This window comes from Sphaeramia orbicularis, chromosome 5 (genome assembly GCF_902148855.1).
Source record: "Sphaeramia orbicularis chromosome 5, fSphaOr1.1, whole genome shotgun sequence".
Lineage (NCBI taxonomy): Eukaryota > Metazoa > Chordata > Actinopteri > Kurtiformes > Apogonidae > Sphaeramia > Sphaeramia orbicularis.
In genome coordinates this window covers 58,703,438-58,726,732 of record NC_043961.1, presented here as the reverse complement: position 1 = coordinate 58,726,732, position 23,295 = coordinate 58,703,438, and the positions used below count along the sequence as shown (strand labels likewise).

Here is a 23,295-nt window from a genome sequence, read left to right as displayed (position 1 = left end):
GGTGAAAAAAAGCAAATATTTTGGAAAAGTGTCAATAAAAGACTGAAATCATATATTTTGGGATGCCCTCACTGGAAAAAATCTAAATCTTACCAAGTGTATTTTTCTCATTTTCTAGTCAAAACATCTCATCACACTTAAAATAAGACATAATTACATAAAGAGTAACTTTTCAGTGAGATATAAGAACTGAGTTTTAGACAATAGATTTTGAAAATCTTATTTCAAGAAATCTTAACAAGATAATTTTCACTTGTTCCATTGGGAGATTTTTTTTGCTTGAATTAAGCAAACAAACAAAAAAAAAAAAAATCTTGAATTAGCAAAAAAAAATCTTGAATTAAGCAAAAAAAAAAAATCTTGAATTAAGCAAAAACATCTTGAATTATGAAAAAAAACCTCTTAAATTCAGCCAAAAAAAAATCTTGAATCAAGCAAAAAAAACTTGAATTAAGCAAAAAACTCTTGAATTAAGCAAAAAAAAAAATGCCAAGGAACGTGAAAATCATCTTGATAAGATTTCTTGAAATAAGATTTTCCATTTCCTTTCTTTTTGCTAAATTCAAGATAGTTTGGCTTAATTAAGGATTTTTTTTTTTTTGCTTAATTCAAGATTTTTTTGGCGTAATTTAGGAATTTTTTTTTTTTTTTTTTTTTTGCTTAATTCAAGCAGTGTTTTTTTCTTGCTTAATTCAAACAAAAACAATCTGCCAGTGGAATAAGTGAAAAATTATCTTGGCATGATTTCTTGAAATCAGATTTTCCAGATCTATTGTCTAAAAATCAGTTCTTCTATCTCACTGAAAAGTTCCTCTTTAGGTGATTCTGTCTTATTTTAAGTGTGATGAGATGTTTCGACTAGAAATGAGAAAAATACACTTGGTAAGGTTTAGATTTTTTCCAGTTCTTAGATTTGCAGGACTACTGGGGAACCCCTTACATGTGTAAACCCTGTCCCTCAGTAACACTAGTGTTTAACATGTCAGACTAATAGAAGTACAGTAAAAAAACTGGGATGGGGGGGTGTAGTATTTGCGGTGTGTGGTGTACAGTTGTTGGTTTTCGTTTGTTCCCCTAATGATGTTCACTTGCTCTTTTTACTTGGTTCATTCATAGCTCACAACACAATCTTCCACATTTAGCCTATATAAAAACCCTTATCAGATAGATGTCATATGACTGGAATCTAACGTACTAATTTACAAGGTAAGAAGTAATTATTTCACATTCACACCTCCTGAAATTGAGAATGTTACCAGTTTTATCATGAACACAGCCAGTTTTCCTTTGTCATCCGCGACAAAAGTCCCAGTCCGTATATTTCTAGTGTGTTTGTGAAGATGTCGACAAATGCAGCATGATGGCGTTTGAATGTCTTCACCTCGTCTTCAGTTAAAAATGGACAGAGACTTCTGCGGATGAAAACTGTAAATGTTCAGAAAATGAATGCACGTACTCATACATACAGTACAGACCGAAGCTCTGTGTGAACTCTTTGGGTTTTCTGATATGTCGGCTGATGTTTGAGGATGAACTTGTCGACGTGTTTGTGAGTAAGTCTCTTATACAGGCTTTGTGTTTTCAGGATTTCTTTTACCATCTTTACAGTTGATGTGTGTGTAACGTGTGTGTGTGTTTTTTTTTTGTTGTTTTTTTTTCCTCTGATGGTGTGTTAGGAGTTGGCAGGCTTGCTGTAGTCTTCCACTCCGGTGATGGTGGCTTTGCAGAAGAAACAGTCCTTGTTGTTCATCAGATGCTGGTTGATGCAGGCTCTAAACACAGCAGGACAGAGACGGAAAAGACATTAAATAAGGACATTTTTATTTATTTCCACAAGCAGAAGTCTGCATCAGTGAATAAAGAGAGTATGTTTACATGTGCACTAATTAGTGATGTCGGATCTGATGATTTAGATTTTTTTTCACTTCTGATCTGATTTTTTTTTAGGATCAGTTTTGCCGATACTGATCTGATAGCGACTTTTTACAATGAAATTTTGATTTAAATTTGGAGTCATTATTTATAGGTTATTATGCTGTTATTTTACTTGAGATCATAATTGGGCTGAATGTGGAACCTGAACTAAAACAACTATGACACCTTTGACTGTGAATAACTTTAGTGTAATTTTTGCACTTTCCAAATTCATACAGTGGGACGAATTAGAACCTTTGGCGGGCCGGTTTTGGCCCACAGGTTGTATGTTTGCCACTGCTGTAGCACGTCTATGGACAGGTTTGTCCAGGGATTATATGGCGGTGCGTTCCATTCGGTGCAGTACCTTACTGATGCTCGGATCAAGGTTATAATAGTTTTGGATTTTTCCTAATAGTTTAGTTTTATTTAGTTTTGACTTTTTTTTCTCTAATTCAGTTAGTTTTAATTCGTTTTTAGAGCAGGTTTGCTTGTTTTTAATAGTTTTTGTTTTTGTCTAAATGCTTTGTTTTAGTTCAGTTTTAGTTTTTTCATATCTTTTCTCTTCTTTGCCCTCATATTCAAATAAATTCCAGACAGGACTCTGCTGCTTTCTCCCAACTTTAGTCTCCATGTTTCCAGGTAGAGTGGGGACCAGAAGACGACTGGAAACCACAAGTGAACACAAGTGACGGACCCTTAAATATCATATGGTGCCAGCAGATAAAATTGCTTGAAAGAAATAAATCTATTTCATATCAATCCGACATTGACAAAGACGAAAACGAAGGGAATTTTATCCATAATTTTTATACGTTTTAGTTAGTTTTGTAAACACACGATACAGTTTCAGTTAGTTATCATTTTTTTCTTTTAATTATAGTTTTTATTTATTTCAGTTAACGAAACTGTTTTTACAATTCTAGTTTTCGTCATTTCGTTAGTTTTCCTTAACAATAGTAACCTGGGCTCGGATCAGCGGGTTACTCGTGGGTCGGGTCAAAAGAATGTCAGTTTATTTGCAGGGTGGGTTGGGTCAAATAATTCCACAAAAGCCCTGTGGGCTGAAAAAAACCTGACTTGCACATCACTACCGGACCATAAAGTGAAAGTGAAACTTATAGACGTTTTACTAATTTCTCTCAGCCTCCCACTGTTGTGCAGGTAATTTTACTTTTCCCTACCTTTGGAAACTTTAATTTGAGGGGGCAGGATGTTTGTTTACATACCCCCCCCCCCCAGAACCGGGCCCGATCTCCATTATTGTTCTGAATTGACAGGTGCCATGTAAACAGCATATTGTGTTTAGATATTATGAATTAGGCTTTTTTTCTGAATGAAGCATTTTCTGTGGGATATATTGATGTTTTTCCAGATTTGCAAGGATTCTTTGGACATAAACTGCATTTTGAAAATGGATCTAATTTTACTGCAGGTTGGAACACACATCTCCTGTTTTACACTCAAAGATAATTTTTGGTAGAGATGAAGCACTGAAGAAAAGCACAGATTCTTGGATGGAAGAAGAAATAGACCTACAGTTACTACCTACACAGTAACAGAGGATATGAGCAGGTTTGTAGATTTGTGCAACTATCAAAAAACTGACATTTCTCAGATGTTTTTTTAACTTTCAAAGACCCAAACAGCTGCTGGCAACCAAAAGCATCTACTGATCTAAAATGTTTAATAACTGTTAATCCATTAAACCAATCAATACATGGAAATAATTCAGATAAACTGTAGTTTGTGATCTTTTCATCGTCATCAGATATGACCCATTTGGACGTTCAGAGGCTCCGTAGTTACTGTAGAAACACTGTCATCTTCTACAACACTGATTCACCAGTAAAACCCATATACAGTCTACTCTCGTTATACCGCCAACTTCCGTTCACGGCCAAATTGGCGGTATAGCGAAAATGGCGTTACAACGGGTTGCGTCCATAATGTGCATGTCTTTACTATATGATGTCTATGCTGCCTCCGTTAACCCGTTCTAATTGCGTTTCTAAATAAATCTTGATTCTGTTATGTTGTAAGGGATCATTTAAAGTGGGGAAACATTTTAAGCATTATTATACCGTGTCGGGAAATGACACCCCATCATCTTGAGGCTTTGGCTTAATCCCACGTCCTCTTCCCGACATCCTGACCTACTGAGTGTTCTGCGATAAATGAACGGTGGCCGTTCCGTAGACCTACTCGTAGCTTGTCGCGATCAGCGTCTGGCGCGTTTGTTTCAGTGCATTGTTAAAATTTATGTGTACTCGATGGCAATCACGCTGGCGGTATAACGGTCGGGAAATCAATGGTATAAGTGTTGTTTGTGCATGGAACTGGGCTGGCGGATGGCGATAGGCGGAAATGGTGGTATAACGGCGGGCGGTTTAACGAGAGTAGACTGTAGTTTGATAAATGCCAGTGGCTGTAGATGCTTGTTTTTACATTCAGTCACTGATGTCTTTGCAGAAAATATCACTTTTTCTTCAGTTTTCTCTGTTCCTGATATAATAACCCACAATTTAATCTGAGCTTTTATGACCATCTTCATGATCAGTACATCAAATATAGGAACATACCTGATTTTCACTGAAAAATGCAAAATATAGAGGATAATTTCATAATAAATGGTGATAAACCACTTAATAAAAGTAAAATTGAGAGAAAATTTATTTGGGAACTGCCACAAAAGTAGCACTGAGTCTCGTTGGGTTAAGGCAGTGTTTCTCAAACTGGGGGTGCAAAGGCTTACAGGGGGTCATGGGATCACTCCTGGGTGTTTTTTTTTTCTTCAGGTTAGAACATGTAGCAGGGGGAACTAATGTTTTAGTGTTGGAGCACCCTGGACTTATTTTAGGGACGTACAACAAACCAATCTCCTGCCGTGGAGATCTGTCACTAGACTAGACGGAGAGTTTAGGTTTGGACAGTGGACGAGGACTGGACTGGAAAAGACACATGGACATGTTTGTGTTTTTGACCAGTTTGTACAGTTTGTACTTTAATGTTCTGAGATGTGCAATGGAAACAGCCTTACTGACCCACTGATAGTGATAAAAATGTTCATCTTTGGTACCAAAATGTGTTTGTTGTTCTAAAAAAAAGTAACTTTATTGTCATAGTTGTAGATAATTGCACATTTCCTGTTTTTATTTGGAAAAATATTGTCTCAGGGAGCAGTCTGGTTGAGTTTATTTGTGTTGTTCAAGTAAAAATCTGTTATTTTTAATTTGAACAAAAAATTATTCAAGGAAAAGCAAAAAGTATTGTTACAATATCGATGTTCCTTTCAGTAAAGGGTATAATTGCACCACTGTTACAATGTTGTTAGGGTTGAGGGGGGACTGGAGATTTTTCATCCTCCAAAGGGGGGAACGACAGAAAAAGAAGGAGTAGGAGGTAGCTGGAAACCTGCAGCCTGACTTACAGCTTTTATAATTGTATTTATTTTGTGTTTTTGAATTACAGTTGGAGGGCTACTGCTATTTATTGTTTAGTATTTTTATTGTTGCTGTGATTATCTCCCCCAGGAGGTATTGTGATCACTTTGCTTTGTGTGTTTGTTTGTTTGTGTGTTTGTTTGTTAGCAAGATAACTCAAAAAGTTATGGACAGATTTTCATGAAATTTTCAGGAAATGTTGATTCTGGCACAAGGAAGAAATTATTAATTTTTTTTTTTGGGGGGGGGGCGGGGGGCGGGGGGGGGGGGCAGATCTATCTTTATCTTGGTGGAGGCCTGCGCTCTCTGAGTGCTTTTCTTGTTAATGTTATTTGTTTGTTATTCATTTTTCAATATTGGGTGGAGAGAGAGATGCTACTTGTAACCTGAGCGCATATAACAAATAACCTGGAAACTTGAAATTGAAAAGACTGAGAACCACTGGTTAAAGGAACAAAAGAGGCTGAGTTCACACAGTGGACCAGTCTGTTGCCAGTGGAAAACTTCACTTCAAACACTATTTTTAACAGAGTACACACACAGCCACATCTAAATAGGAATATTAAACAGCTTATTAAGCGCTGACATTTCTGTAAACAGCTTGTTAAGAATTTAGCTTTTTTTAAAATAATGGCAAAAACTAGAATATTCTGTGCATGAAAACATAGTCACTGTTATTTCTCTTTTGAAGATTAAAAAGATGATGTAATTCACATGTTTGGCTGATTTACTGTTAAATGTCATTCACACTGACAGAGGTACGGCTGAAATATTAGACCGGACTATTACATAAGACGGCGGCAGAATAAGGAGTTTGGCCGTGCAGGTGATCAGAATCAGCACATGTGCGTATGGTTTACTCCCTGTGACAGCACTTTCAATCAGCACCAGAATAATCCATACGACCGCTGAGTTGGCGTGCCAGCTAAGCTAAATCAAACGAACCTCCAGGATAGCATGAAATATGTATTGAGATATGAGTTCGACCAAGGCCTGCTGCCCACAGTGCTGCTGTAGAGGTTTTTGGCCACGATCAGCAGTTACCAAACAGCTGACTCACACGTCTTAGACACATGGGCACCTGTGTCTGAGTGTGCACATGAAAGATTTAGATTACATACATACAGGACAGCGCATGTGCACATATAGGCCGAGGCGCTCCGTGCTGATGTCGTGTGTGCATTTAATGTTATATGAACAAAGTGCTTTATGGGAAACCGAAGGACCTGCGTGTGTCAGTCCGTCCGTCCACTGTTGGATCGATGAGGCCTTTAAACAAATGAAAGCTGAAGGCGGCGGAATCCAACCAATGTGTGGAATGTATGAAAGGACGTTCACCGACAACAGATGTTGCTTTTACGGCTCACACTTTCTTGTGAGAAACATCTAAGTAAACATCAAAGTAAGTAAATAAACATCCGCATTATAGACATTATTGACAGTTTCGGCTGTGACTCCGGTCTTCCTCAGAAGTGTCATCTGATGTGCTGCTGACGTCTCTCAACGGGCTCTGATTGGTTCGCTGACCAGCCGATAAATGACATGCCAGCAGCACATGGGATGACACTTCTGGGGAAGACCGGAGTCACAGTCGAAACTCAAACAGGTAGCATCTAAAAACTACACCTTGTCTGAACGAAAGAAAAAAAGGTAACTATAATCAGATTAATAGAAGTTTGATTACAAATACAAGTGGAGGAACAAAACAGAATGGGCAAAAATGTTGTAAAGGTTTTATTATAAAAGCTTTAGTATGAACTGGATATTATTTATTCTCATTAAGTAGAATCGAAGCCTAGGTTTGAACCATGTGAACAAAGTGTCTGAATGTGATGTCGATAACAATAGCAAGGGTAGGAGCACACTGGGGGAAAATGAGGTCTTATTTATTAGTATTTGTGGGAAAGTTATTATTTTTGTGGGATTATTACATTAAAAGCTGCAAATTTTTATTACGTTTGTGGGGTTAACAAAAAGTAATGACAATTTGCACAATGCTGCACAATCTCAGGCGTGTTTACGACTTGAGACGATGTCCTTCATCAACTGAGCATTCAGACCCCAGAGACTGGAACTATCCACACAGCTGGAGTGTCCTTGAGCAAAGCAAAGCACAGCCTATCCCCGCCAAACAAAAATGAATTTCATATCTAAAGCTAGCCATGACCCTTGTCCTCCCTGTGGTAAGGCAAGAACAAAGCCATTTTTAAACCAAGAGGAATAATTAAATATGAATTTTAGATATAATTAGAATTTGAAGGCTGAAAATGAAAAAAAAGGATAGGTAAGAAAATAATACATTTCTAAAGAAACCTTGAGTAAAAGTTTTCATCTGTGTGAGATGACCCAAAGTCATGTTTGTTGGATCACTTATTCACAGGAAGGGACAAAAATGTTACATGTTGTACCATGAAGAGGTCTCTGACATGTTTTTGTGTCAAGGTGCCTTAATTTCTGGTCCTTATTTCCATTTAAATGATGGGATGTAAGCATATTATACTTACTGTAAAGCCCATAATCGAAAAAAAAACAACCTTGCTGTAACTTCTTTCTTTGGTGTTTTTTTCAGTGACTTTAAACCAATACTGATAAAGTTGCTGTAACGTGACACTTCGTCCAGTTCCAGCGTAGACAAACTTGTCAGAACTTAAAGCTGCGGGAGACTTTTGTGACCAATTTTTCATCAAATCTGTCAAACCTCAGTCATATCCTCAGTATCATGAATCTGTAAGTCTTTCTGTGATTATTCACCTGAATCTCTTGCATTACAGTGAACAATTTCTTAGTGCCATCCACCAGAAACAAAACGGACCAACAGAGCCAGGAGGGAACTCGGGCATCTTTGAAATTTTGTCACAGCGTGTGAAGTGGGAAAGGGAGGCTCGCGCAGCCACCTGTAGCGGCAGCACGACCATGTGATATTATATGGACAAAACAAACATGCAGAAACATCTGAAATGTGGAAACGGCTGGAGGAGGGGAGCTCCTGCTGTTTCCGCGTCGTGTCTGTAGCAGCTGCCGCTGTCAGGTGGCTGCGCGAGCCTCCGTTTCCCACAATGCATGTCTCGACAAAATTCCAAAGATGCCCGAGTTCCCTCCCGGCTCTGAATGTAAACACATGGTTTGTTTCCGGTAGATGACACAAAGAAACTGTTCACTGTAATGCAAGATTCAGGTGAGTAATCACAGAAAAACTTACAGATTCATGATACTGAGGATATGACTGAGGTTTGACAGATTTGATGAAAAATTGGTCATGAAAGTCTCCCGCAGCTTTAAAGATGAAAAACCTGACGACTCCAACACAAGCCTTAACAGACTCCAAAAGTAAAACCTGTTCCTTACTTTCCTCAAGAACTTCTCTGACTGTGTGCTGGAAGATAAAAGCCCAGTCCGTATACTGGGTGTACTTGTAAGACGGTGTGTGTTGGTGGTTTTTGCGTGGACTCACTTGCAGGACTTGTGAGAGCAGGGCTTGAAGATGGCAGAGATGGAGTGAGCGTAGCAGATGGGGCAGAGGTCTTCTTCGCTGGTTGGCTGGAAACGAAACGAAAACGGGTTATTTTCAACGGTTTGAACATTTCTGACTGTGCAGTTTGGAAGTGGACGCTTTGAGTTTTTCCAGTTATTTCTATCCGTCTTCCCCTTTACTGCTGCCAGCGTCCACAATCCAGAACATTAACCCTTTCACCCCCAACATGTCTGTCGTGAGCGTTCTGAATGTATGATTTATTTGACATATTCAGACAAATCCAAGTTTGCTCAACAAGAAAAATTACAAAACATGCTGATAGAATAAACCTTGTTTTTTCCATAGGCTTCTGAGCATGCTCAGTCCACCTCCACCACCTGTGGAATGGGGGGCAAAACCCACTGCTGTAAAAATAGACGGTTTGGGCTTTTTTCTTTACACCGTTTTCCTTGTGATTATTATTATTATTTTTTTTTACTTTATTTATATTCATAGTTATTTTTTTATACTTGATTATCCAAATACTAAATGCACATGTGCACTGTTAGGCTCCTTCAACTTTATTCTTCTTCTTCTTATTATTAGTATTATTATTATTATTATTATTATCCATTTACTTATTTACTTTATTTATATTACTCCTTTTTTATTTTCATTTTTTTTTTTTTTTTTACGTGTGTGCTTCGTGGACATGTCCAAAATCATTTATACATGTAGATAAATGTGTGTGTGAAAGCAAATGTAAATACATTTGTTTACATATATAACCTTTATTACAATTTGTGTTGCTGTTCTACAAAAATAGGATGGCCATGAAAAGCATTGATTTTTTTTACAAACTACTCCTCTGTTTTGTATTGCATTGGATAGTCTATATTTATGATGATATTCGTGCAACAAAGATTCACAAAATACCTTTTTGATATTTTGTTTTTTTTTGTCTTTGTTTCTTTCTGTGAGCAATATTGACACCCTTTTTTCTTTTTTTCAAAAAGAAAAAGAGAACAATGTATGTATTTCGTACCAATGATGTCTTGTGTAATACGTTGTGAGACTTTTGAAAAAAATTTGGATAAAAAAAAACCAAAAACAACTTATAGAACTTCAACATTTAACCAATATAAGTAATGTGTTCATAATACAAAGACTGACACCGGATATGGGAACGCCCCCCCCCCCCCCCCCCCCAAAAAAAAAAAAAAAACAACATAAAAAAAGCAATACAAACAAAACACACATAACAAGACAGTCAAGACAGTGCATTCTGGTACATTTAATGAATAAATATATAAATAAATAAATAAATAAATAAATAAATAAACAGGTCAATCACAATGTAAACAACTGAACTGTATTTACAGTTCCAGACCAGGTAACACATTCACAGAGTGGAAAAGACACTCCCATATTTTGCTAAATTTGTTAACAGAGCCTTTTTGGAGGCACCTAATTTTTTCTAACTTTATATGAAGCATGATGTCTCTGATCTGTTGAGCGTGTGTTGGAGGTGTTGAGTCCTTCCATTTGAACAGAACAGTGTACCTGTCTAGCAAAGATGAAAAGGCCACAACTTTTTGTAGGTTACCTGGAGGAACTGAGTCATCTGTGCATGAAAAGAGACCGAAAATAACAGTAGGATCTTTTGTTTTTATTTTTTGCAGTGTTGTCGTGATTTTCCTTTTTTTTTGTGTTTTTTTTTTTTTTATTGTGTTTTTACCGAGTTTTGACCGTGTTACTGCTTTTTGGAGTTTAGCCAGGTGTTAAAAAGCACCTGAACTGATGTAGGAAAAAAAAAAAAAAAAAAAGAGCCCCAAAACAAAAACTACTGGGCCCAGATTCAAATCCTTGTTGTTGTTCAGTGTGTCCCAGGTCTAGAGCACAGACATTGGAGATTTGGCTCAGTTGGTAATGGTTCAGACTGCAAAACGGAATATTTGGGATCAATTCCCAGTCAAAGTAGCATTTTTTTTTTTTCTGCAGATTTTAAAATGGGGGGGGCATGGGGCCTAGGGTGCCGGTAGGTAAAATCCGATCTAAATCAGCCACTGGGACAATATTCAGAGTACAGAAATTGTACCATAGCACCCAATGCACTGAACTGACGCAGCACTGGAAAGTCACATGACACATCTAACATGTAGCTCCGCCCACCTTCTCCAGCCTCACTGCGCAGAGCAAAGAACGCCATAAAACAACAAATAGAGTATTTAGAACTGGGGTGTCAAACTCATTTTCTTTCAGGGGCCACATTCAGCCCAGTTTGACCTCCAGTGGGCCGGACCAGTCAAATAATAGCATAATAGCCTATAAATAATGACAACTTCAAATTTTTTTATATGCAAAAAATAACATTAAATTATGAAATCATTTACATTTTACAAACTATACAAACAAAAAAGATGTGATTAACATGAAAAAAACTGAAATTTCTGAAGAAAAATAAGAAGAAATAATAAGAAAAATTTGATCAATATTATGCCTCAACTTATGATTTCTACATGTGCATTACAGATCATATCTACCAAGGCACAAAACAGGCAGAATATTGTTAAAATTACACTTACTTTTCTTTAGACATTTCAGGTTGTTTATATTTGTTTCAGGTTATTGATGTTTTATTATTAAAGGATATCAGAGTTTAATGTTCTTTGCAATAAATCAAAGAGAAGAAATTGGTGTTGCCATTATTTAGAGGCATAATGTTAAATTATTTTTTTCACATTAAACCAAGAGGAACATTTGGAGTCATTATTTTTAGGTTATTATGCTGTTATTTTCGAGTTCGACGCCCTTGACTGTGAATATCTTCTGCACTTTGTAAAGTCATCCTGCGGGCCGGATTGGAACCTTTGGCGGGCTGGTTTTAGACCCCGGGCCACATGTTTGACACCTATGAGTTAGAACAGGGGTGTCAAACTCATTTTCCTCCAGGGGCCAAATTCTGCCCAGTTTAATCTGAAGTGGGCCGGACCAGGAAAATAATAGCATGATAGGCAATAAATAATGACAACTCCAAATTGTTTTAGTGCAAAATATGACCTTCAATTTCGCCAATATTTACGTTTACAAACTATCCAAACAAAAAGGATGTGAATAATCTGAAAAAAATGAAATTTGTTAAGAAATATAAGTACAATTTTATCAATATTGTGCCTCAACTTATCATTTATACATATGCATTACAGATCAGATCTACAAAGGCACAAAACTTTTAGTAACAGGCAGAATAGTGTTAAAATTGCACATAATTTTCTTTAGACATTTCAGGTTCATATTTGTTCAGGATTTACAAATTTTATTGTTAAAGGATAGTTTGTTAATGTAAACATTTTAATAATTTAATGTTTTTTGCACTAAATCAAAGAGAAAACATTGGTGTTGTCTTTATTTATAGGTTATTATGATATTATTTTTGAGTTTGATGCCCTAACTTGCACTTTGCAAATTCATCCCACGGGCTGGATTGGAACCTTTGACGGGCCGGTTTTGGCCCCTGGGCCACATGTTTGACACCTTTGATGTAGAATAATAACTCCTATTCTATACTATATACTATCACTAATTTGTCATTTCTTCCATCAGTTGCCACAGTACTGTGGTAGAAAAATACACTAAAGAATGAACTGAAGTATCCTCCATATATGACCACAGTACTGTGGCAACAAGAGGAGAATGAGTTCATGGAACAGTATCTGTGATTGGCTCTAGTACAAATGCTAACATTTGATTGGCTCTGTGGTAACAGACACACCCATATTTCATGCCACAGTACTGTGACAGTAGACACTGCCTTAAAATAAACCATATGGCAACTTGGTAGTTTCACCATATGTATCCAACAAAACCATACCTGTCAAGTCTCCCGTTTTGGCCGAGAAACTACCGTATTTGACCCCCCTTTCCTGCCGTCCTCCCATATTAATACTATCCCGTAAATCTCCCGTATTATAACAAAATAATAATAATGAAATACATTCTTCTGTCTCTCCTAATGCCAGAGAGCCACGAGTGAACATAGCACATTAGAGGAAAATGTGTACTGAAAATAAAATGAAAATTTCTAACTTAAAAACATTCAATTTGAAATGAATATATGTAAAATAATTAAATATGTAAAGTAAATAAATATATGTGCTTCAATGCCCCTCTGTGTTTTCATGTAGGCTGTATCACAACATAGAAACATTAAGAGCATTTTAGTGTCAACAAAGGGAAGCCTATTATATTCTGATCACCTAACTGTAATTTGTAAATTTGGTTGCCAAGGTGGTATTTTGGATTTCTTGTACATCTGTGTTAAAATGTAAAGGACACTGAAGCGTGGTTGGGGCGGTGGGACGGCTCACGGTGGGCGCTGAAAAATTTCCCTTATTTTCCAATCCAAAACTTGACAGGTATGACCAAAACTGGAATAATGCTACAGCTGACTTTGCCTTTCACCTCCTAAGCCCTGGTGCATTGTGGGATGTCTGCGTTAACACCATAGGTGTCATGGGAAATGCGCGGCTTGAAAACGTCAACATCACCATCACACCCGTCCTCACACTTGCAGTCATTTCTCGGTTCGTATGCACTTATGTTCACCTCATATGCTTTCATAACCCCAGTCTCACTGTTTTACCCTGAAGCCTCTGTTTCCATCGACCTTTTCAGACTTTATATTAATTGTTTGCACACTGATCGCCTTTGAATTACTTCATTTTCCTCATGGTTTCCCAATTATTATTCAGTGAAAAGCCTTGTAATTTCCCAGATGCTGCCTCTCCAGGGTCCTCATATTCTTGTCTGTTCGGCGTTAGAATCCCATCCTCTGTACCTTCTCGTCTCTCCTCCTAATGTCGTACCCACACAGCACACTGTCGCCAGCCTATCAACACCTGAATCTGCCACGTCTGCCTCCTCTTCCTCCTCATTTTCTCCTTCACTTCACCCTCATCTTCCACCCCCATAAAGTCCCACCTCCCCACTCTTCTACTCTCGCTCAGCCTGTCTTGCCACTTTCCTCCACCCATTGCTGCCAGGCTTTTTGGAAGAGCTGCAGGTTTACAAAAAGAAAACTGCAAAAAAGAATAAACTCATTGGTAAATTCTTATGTTTCATAAAAAGCTTGAATCTTATTTACAGCAAGATTATTTGGTACTCTTGACATAGTTTGGTAGTTAATTTAATTAACCTATAAAGACCCAGTGCTACTTGTACAGCAGTTTCTAAAGAGTTTTTTCTCTATATTTAACTTTTCTGAAGTGATTTATCACCATTTGTTATAATATTACACTGGTCAACAACAAATTTATTGTTTAAGTTATTTGAGCTGATTTAGGATCATTTTGGTGTGCTGAATCCAAAAATCACATTAATTTTGCTCAATCAGGTCAGCTTTCTGAACTATGCTACATATTGACTTTTGAACATTTTTGCTTACATTTATGGGCATTTTCACATCATATGATACAAAATTCTTTCATATTTCTTGCAATAAATGAGTTCTGAAGATTTTACTTTTGCCAATTTATGATTAATGGTTTTTTTAATATCACAGGGGAATGAAATGGCTCCGACCAGAAGATCTTGCAAAAATAAGCCTGACGTATTCTGCTACATCTGCGGTGAATACAACATTGTACCTAACAGGAATCCTGTTAGAAAAGAATTTTTTTTTCTCTTAAAACCTATTTTGGGTGAGAACTATATAAAAAATCACCTGATAAAGTCACAAAAATGTAATCAATTTTGTGAGAAGATCAAATTTTTCAAAATCAAATTAGCAAAAAAACCCTGACCTGATTGAGAAAAACAGAAGTCATTTTTGGATTTAGCGGTGCAAAATGGTCCTAATTCAGTTGAAAAAAACCTAGACAACTTGCAAAAAACATTTTTTTGTAACCCAGTGTTATAGTGTGAGAATTTGAGGCCCATGGGCTCGTGGCACTGCTTTGACAGTGCCATACCCTCACGAGGAGCGAGCAGGATTTCAAACAGCTCTGTTTTCCTTACGAACACACGATTGCTGGTCGTGCGGTGGTGGTGAGGTGTTAATGTCTTCTCCTTACCCCATGTACACTGCACCAAGCACCACACACTATTAGAGGCACATCTGGCCCCATCCCAGAAATAGTCGCACGAGTGAGAAATCGTCTCTAAAATCGCAGTGTATGGCCGCCTTAAGGAAACACAAGACAAGGAAAATAAAATTCTCACTTTGTGCAGTAATCTACACCTGGCTTTTCTGTCTCCATCCATAATAATATACATTATATAGTCTAAACATCATCTAAAATTAAGCTTTATTTGCAACATAGAATAGCAAACTATTACATGATCAAAAAAAAAAATATTTTAGCCAAAAAAAAAAAAAAAAGAAATTAAAATGTCTCCGTTCTGAATCTGAGGGTCACCAGAAATGTGTGATGTTAAAATGGGCTCACGAGACAAAAAATGTTGGAAACCACTGGATTAGTGGATCCACAGGTATTAAACAGTTTAGATCAGTAGATGGTTTGGGTCTCCAGTGGCTGTTTGAGTCGTTATGGGTTAATCAAATTACACAACGTCCCCGCCGCCTTTTGTCTGCATTCACATCTCATTCTGTCCTCTGCCTGTTTTCTTTCTCGCTCTCGTCTCACCTCCTCACTAGTTCATTGTTTTCCTGTCATGTCATTAGCTGCACCCTTGACACCTTTCACATTCGACCTTCCCAACTCTCACTCCTTTATCTATTCTCATTCCGTCTCTCCATTTCCCATCCTAATCCTAAATCCTGTGCTTCAATAAATAAATAAATAAATAAATTTAAAAAATCGATGTTCTGTCCTTTATTTTCTGCTTCCCCTTATTCTTCGTTCCACACAGTTTTTTTTCCCACCCTCTTTTCTCAGCGTTGATCGCTCATTTAGTCGTTTGCGGTTTCAGCTGCTGCACTTTCAGCACCTTTTTCACTTAAATCTCTGTCAATCTTCCCTCCGCCTTTCGTTATCCCTTCACCCCCTTATTTTCCATCAACGCATCGCACCTTTCAGCTGAGAGCCTCCTCCTGACTCGTAGGTAGTTATTTAGTACCTTCCGTCAAAGTGCTTTCACCAGAGTCGGCCATCGATGAAGCAATTATCCACAGCACAACACATATGGGGCTTTCTTTTTTCAAAGCCAACACTGTAAAAAAAAAAATCTGTAATTTAACAGAAATGTCACTGTTTATTTTACAGATTTTTCCTGTATTTTTAAGATACAGGAAAATATCAATGAAATGACAAAAATAGACTGTGATTTTATGTGTCAAATGTAAAAGAACATGAAAAAACTTTAACTGCGAATAACGATAAAATATCAATTTTTTAAAAAGAAAATTTTTCTTTTTTCACAGAAAAATACAGTTAAAATACATTTGCAAATGTATCGTCATTTCACAAATACTTCTTTTCTATTTATGAGATTAAACTGTTAATTTAAAGTTTAATACTGTAAAAAAAAAAAAAAAAAAAAAACGAGATAAAATTACTGACAATTAACCGTAAAAGAAGTATTTGTTCTGTCAGTTTAACCAGACTTGTTTGTTAATTGACAAATGTCTTGTGTAATTACAGGAGGTTTCACAACAAAAATGTTGAATAAATGTATTTTTGTGAATGTATAACATGTATAAGCACTGATAAACTGTCCAAATACAGTTTTTAATCAGTGGATTGGACAGAGTCTCATTGAAAATTATTTATATATATATTTATTTATTTATAGGTAATTTGATTGTTTTAACACATGGAAATATTTTTTAGTAAACATTAAAAAGTCAAAAAATATGCAAAATCTCATGTAAAGTTCGGGCAAAAAACTATTTTAATTATGGAAAATTACCGTATTATTATGAGATGGTTATTTTCTATTTTTTAACAGTATTTTTTCGGCGCCCCAGCTGCTGGAATATTACCGTTTTTTTTACGAGTTTTTATTTTTACAATGAAGAGTTTTCTTCCCTTTTTTTTTAATGTTCACTCATTTTCTTCTTACAATAAAAATAATAAAATCATTCTTTAAAGCCTTGTGATGTAATATTATGCATCTTTGAACTGAATAATTTTGCATAATCCGGTAATCTCAAAGTAAAACAGCTGGAAGCGTTTGCTCACATAAGCAAATTACCCACAGAGTGTAAATGAGCATGAAGAGGAAAAAATGGTGAAAAGAAGGAAACAGAAGGAATCACACGACAAAGCGCTGTTAAATATCAGACAAACATCCACACGCTCATGATATCAACACTTTCAAATGTTCCATGTTTGAACGTATTATTATTTTTATTCTATTGTTTTATTTGGTATTAGTTGATGTTTTTAATTTTAAAGCTGTTTTTTTTATGTCTTTTTAATCTATTCTTGTATTTTATTCTATTATTTTGCTTTTTTATTCTTCTGTACGACACTTTTTAATTGTACAGCTGTTTAATGCCTTTAATCTATTCTTGTATTTTATTCTTTAATTTTGTTTTTTATTTATTCTTCTGTACAGCACTTTAAACCAGTGTAGATGTTTTAAAGTGTTTTACAAATACAGTAGAGAGAGAGCTTAAATGTTATTCTTCCCCTGTAAGTCGCATTGGAAAAAAGCATCTGCCAAATGCATAAATGGGAAAAAAAAAAAAAAAAAAAAAAAAAAAAAGAATGAAATGAAATATTGCTAGATATACAGATTTCCAAAACTGTACTGATTGGTTTTTGGTATTTTGCATCAGAAACGGTGCATAAATTACAGTATTTTTCACATGTGACTTTTATCTCAAGACTACACAGGGTTTTTTCCACCATTAGAAGACTCTAATGGAACAGCAACTAAGATGGAGAAGCAGAAAAAAAACTGCTGAGGTTTCTATTGTGCCGAGGAAAAAGACTGTATTAGCTCAATTATAGTGTTTTTGAAAGAGGGGCGATCTGTTCAAGAAACTGGAACTGTGGGTTGACTTTATTGTGAGGTTGGTTTAGTGTTTCTTTATTTGCAGCTCCCAGCTTTTAGCAAAAACAACCACTTTTTGGTCAAATTGCAACAACAAAAAGCTATTTCAGCATTGGATCCCTTCAACACCCTAGGGAAAAGCCTGAAACACATAATTTGAAAAAAAAAAAAAAAAAAAAGAAAGACTTCAGAAGGTCACTGTGGTAGATCCCTCACCCACCACAACCTCGTGTTTGTAGTTTTTGTTATTTCTTAAGTTACAGTTAATAATTACACCACACAGTTTAGTTTAAGTATTTGATTTCAACATGCTAGTTTGGGTGCACACATATTAGTTGATATTTGAATGATTTCCTTACACTTGTTTCTTGAGTTCCCAGACAAAAGACCGGACTGATGGGCTTAGCTATTATTTAAGAAGCTGGAAGGAACCACTGCTACAAGACCGGTGGGGTGGGCGCACTGTTTGTTTTTCTGTGATAATTTAGTTGTTTAATTCTTGGTTTAAATCACTTTTATTTCACACAGTATTTTGTGTCTAGTTATGACTATCTGCTTTTTATGTCTGACTAAATGAATGGTTTGGTTAAATTTCTTTGTGTAATGCCTCCCCCTTTGTGTTTGATTTGGGTTAGTCCCCTTCTATTTAAGCCCACCTTGGTTCATTGTCTGGTTACTGCAGCCAAGGTGGTTATGTTTTTGCTGACGTTGGTTTGTCTGTCTGTCTGTGTGCAAGATAACTCAAAAAGTTCTGAAACGGATTTGGATGAAAATTTCAGGAAATGTTGATACTGGCACAAGGAACAAATGATTCAATTTTGGTGGTGATCGGGGGTGGGGGGGCCACGAGAGCCCACTGATCTGCCGTGGCGGAGGTCTGCATTCTCCGAGTGCTTTTCTAGTTCGGTCAGGTTTGTTTTGTTACAGTTGTGGTTTAGTTGACCTCAGTTGGACCCATCTTTGTTCATTTTGTTAATTGATATTTTTTGGAGCTTCTGTTAAACATTCTTCAAACTTTAATAAATTATCAATTTTGCCTAGTTTTTCCACCTTTGTCCTGGTCCTTATGTTTGGTCCTGAATTTTATACATTATGCATATCATTACTCAAGTTAATTGGTGAAAGTATTGAGTTTTTATGTGTTCGCAATAGCATTATAATACTAGAAAAGCACTCGGAGAGCACAGATCTCCGCCAAGGCAGATCAGGCACCCCCAATCACCACCAAAATGTAATCATTTGTTCCTTGTGGCTGTTAAAAAAAAAAAAAAGATTTTAAAAATTCATTAAAAAAATTTGAACTTTGACCTACTTTTCCCAAAATATAACCACATCTATTCTGAGTCACTGGCAATCTATAAACCCCGTTTGGTATGAATTCAAACAATGGTTTTGCTGCTAGAATGTTAACAAAGAAACAAACAAAGAAACAAACTACAAAAGCACTCGGTCTTTTCTGCCAATACTGATGGTTTGTAAGACATACCATTAGTGCTCAACTGTATTTTATTTTCTCATACAAGCAGTGTAGTGAAGGAGGCAGACCAACACCCTTCAGAGGAGGATTTATTGAAGTTGAAGATTGGATTTGGTTATAATACAAAGCCCGATAGCAAAATATCATTTACATTAAACGGTGCTTCCGGTTTAGTCCTTTAGTTACATTGGAAACTTAGAAGACTAGCTGAATGACTAACAAATCTGGTGAGCTTTTTTTTTGTTTTTTTTTTGGAAGATTTCAAGAAACCAATGTTTCTCAGTTAATGTTTCCACAAATGTCAACTGAACTGATTTTTGTAGAAATCACAAAAAAGAAAATGCATCCACTGGTTTAGAGTGGTCTGTGTAATGATATTAAAATAAACAAAACAGAGGAAGTAGAGCATTCTGTTAGTGTTTTCCTTGTATTTTTTAAATTTTATTTTATGAATGAGAATTAGGAATAATCATTTGACTCCTTTTGTACAAAAGAAAACAAGTTTTTGTGTCTTATCGGGATATTTTGGAATTTGAATTTTTGAATTTGGAATTACAACTTGCGTGAAATGTTGTCTACATCAGAATTAATACCAAAACTGGAAAAGCACCCCCCCCCCCCCCCCCCCCCCCCCCCCCATTACCATCAAAATGTAATCGTTTGTTCCTTGTGCCAGTACCAACATTTCCCGAAAATTTCATCCAAATCCGTCCATAACGTTTTGAGTTATCTTGCTAACAGACAGACAAACCCTGATGAAAACATAATCTCCACCGTTCCTTGGTGGAGGTAAAAATATATCGAATTTCAGTTAACTCTATGCTTTCCTCAGCTGTTCTTACAAACCGTGTCCCGTCCTTTTAAACCTTTCTACTTCACTGGGATCACAGATCAGCATCTTGCGAGGTAATTATAAAGTACTTTAATAAGCGATTGTTCCGTATGTGACGAACTCAGTCCATTTATAGTCATGGTTAAGCGAACAATATGACCGTGTAAGATAGTTACATGTCCCTAATGCATGTTTACCCTCCATCTGCTTCATTCCACCCTGAGAGTCACTTACCTTCACCTGCGTCTCAGACCTCCACCTCCCTTCTTTGGCCCCTGCAAACTAATACTTTCCCCTTGGCTGATTTTCTCATTTGCCACCTCCTCATCTGTAATTCTCTCTGCTGTATTTCAGAGTACCACCCATGTTTGACCTTATCCCTTTTCCCTCCACGTCCTGCTTTTCATTTAGTTTCCGGTTGGCTCGGTGAGCAGCTGTCACTTTGCCCCTGTGTGGTCACTGCCCTCCTCCTCCAGACACCACAATTAACCTGCTATACTTAGGCCATTTGGAGACGAAAACATTGTGATTTAGTGTGTTCAAACCTATGTGTGCTCCCTAGATTGTGTTCTGACGCTGTGTTACGGGTTTTGATTTATTATCCCTTTAATTAAGTACACAGCCTTTGGTTCTGTCAGAACACCATTTTTCTGAGGTATACCTAGGGCTGGGCGATATGGGAAAAAATCATATCATGATCATTTTTTTCATATAAGATGATATCGATATGTATCATGATATAAATCAAGTCACCATTTTTGTCAAGCTTAAATTTTCTGTTACTCATAAGTTAGTTGTGAGGACATCAGGAGAGAGAGAGAGAGAGAGAGAGAGAGACGTTGTGGTATTTTGGAGAAGTCCGTCATTCTGCTCTTACAGTTATCCCCCCCTCTGCTGTTTTCATCTCCCCCCAGCCCCCCATCTTAAGATTTATTGATCCCCGTCATATATGCATCTTAAGTTTTATTTTCAGTTTTTTCGGTTGTATGGTTTGCATGTATTTGTCTTACGGTGTGCACGAACTGCAGCCCCACCCCCCTCTGTCAATCTGTGTGTACCTATGAATTCAGGTCTGCAGGCATGCGGTAACTGGCGTAAACCGAAAGTGAAACAACATGCTTTCAACGTCTGACTCCTGGCTTCTATTGCCATGTTTCCACTATGTGGTATCGGCTCGACTCGACTCGGCCTTTTTGCATTCCCATTACGAACAAGAAAAGCACCTGGACAGCGCAGACCCCCGCCAAGACAGATCTGCCCCCCCCATCACCACCAAAATTTAATCAGTTCTTCCTTGTGCCAGTATCAACATTTCCTGAAAATTTCATGAAAATCCATCCATAAATTTTTGAGTTATCTTGCTAACAAACAAACAAACAAACAAACACGCAAACACACAAAGCAAAGTGATCACAATACCTCCTGGTGGAGGTAATAAGGACCTGGAATCTGGTACCCGGTACTAGTTTTTTGGTATCACCTCTGCCGAGGTTCCAGGACTGGGGACCACATACTAAAAAGTGACAGACCACTGATTGGTCAGACTGTTGTCGCTGTGACCCGCAGTTTTACAAAAACAGATGCGGAAGTTTCCAGTAAAAATCGTGGTAGGTTAATCCACATGATGACAGCCTGTAAAACTACACCATGGTTTGTCCAGGAGCATGAGCGTGACGAGACAACACGCAAGTTTATCACCGCTCTCTGTGCAGATGACACAGAAGTAGTGCGCCGCATCGCTATGACGTCCAGGTACTGTAAAGTCGGTAGTATCCTGTAATGGAAACGGTCTACAGGAATAGGACCTGGTACCAGAGTCGAGTCGGTTCCACGTAGTGGAAACGCGGCATATGACTCTGTTGTACGCCAGAACTGAAACCGTTTGCACCCTTGTTATGACCCTGGGTCATAATTTGGCTGTTTGTGTTTATGTACAGTCTACTCTCGTTATACCGCCAACTTCCGTTCACGGCCAAATTGGCGGTATAGTGAAAATGGCGTTACAACGGGTTGCGTCCATAATGTGCATGTCTTTACTATATGATGTCTATGCTGCCTCTGTTAACCCGTTCTAATTGCGTTTCTAAATAAATCTTGATTCTGTTATGTTGTAAGGGATCATTCAAAGTGGGGAAACATTTTAAGCATTATTATACCGTGTCGGGAAATGACACCCCATCATCTTGAGGCTTTGGCTTAATCCCACGTCCTCTTCCCGACATCCTGACCTACTGAGTGTTCTGCGACAAATGAACGGTGGCCGTTCCGTAGACCTACTCGTAGCTTGTCGCGATCAGCGTCTGGCGCGTTTGTTTCAGTGCATTGTTAAAATTTATGTGTACTCGATGGCAATCACGCTGGCGGTATAACGGTCGGGAAATCAATGGTATAAGTGTTGTTTGTGCATGGAACTGGGCTGGCGGATGGCGATAGGCGGAAATGGCGGTATAACGGCGGGCGGTTTAACGAGAGTAGACTGTATATATGTTTCTGTTTAGTGTGTAGTGTGTGTTCTCCCCCATCCTGTAGGTGTGCTGTGCCCTTTTGTGTCTGTTTGCGTTACAGGAAGCTGATTGGTGGAGCATGATTGCCCAGCCCCTTTAAAGTGCCCTGGATCCAGCCCGTCTCTCTCTCTTGCCTCCTGCCAGCTTCCAACCGTGTGTTCCTGTGTGTGATCGTCAGTCTTCGTGCTTTTGTGCGATACTTCGTTTGTATATAGTTGTAAATAGTATTTTTGTAAATTTGATCCTTTTCTGGTAGGGGAGGTCAGCTCTTTTGTTTTTCCCGTTTCCTCCTGTTTTTGGTTAGGGAGTTCAGGTTAGTTTTCTGTATTTATTTCTTGAATTTATTTTGGGTTTATTTAGGTAATTTAGTTTGAACTCCCACGAAGATCTTTTGTTTGTTGTTTTAGCCGTGTCCTCCCCTAACCCTTCTTTAGTTGTAAAAAAAACATAAATACTGTGAACTTTAGTTTTTCGACTGACGTGTGTGCTTGGGAGCTGGGAGGGGACAAAAGTGAGCATATTATGTTCGCCCTGGTGAACCCGTAGGCCGGGACGTAACAACCCTCCTTTTCAGTAACCTGGTCACCTGAGTTTTCAGTTAATTTTTCTCCTGATGGAACACTCATTACCTCCCTCTGCAGCCCAAACATTAGCGTGTGTGCTGCGGCTGCTCTCATGCCTGTGCTGTGGGCGTCAACCTAACTTGACAAGGC

General features: G+C 37.6%; 1 protein-coding gene across 3 annotated transcripts in view; it reads right to left on the bottom strand.

The window, feature by feature from the left end:
* Positions 1–1,587: 1,587 nt before the first annotated feature.
* rnf123 (ring finger protein 123) overlaps positions 1,588–23,295 on the bottom strand; it is a 276,643-nt gene continuing 254,935 nt past the window's right edge. For all 3 annotated transcript variants that reach the window (XM_030134087.1, XM_030134086.1, XM_030134088.1), the window contains 2 exons: positions 8,809–8,894; positions 1,588–1,772 (listed from right to left, as the gene is read on the bottom strand). In XM_030134087.1, coding sequence (XP_029989947.1) covers positions 1,673–1,772; positions 8,809–8,894 — 186 coding nt within the window. In that variant the 3' untranslated portion in view covers positions 1,588–1,672. The remainder of the gene's footprint in view (positions 1,773–8,808; positions 8,895–23,295) is intronic.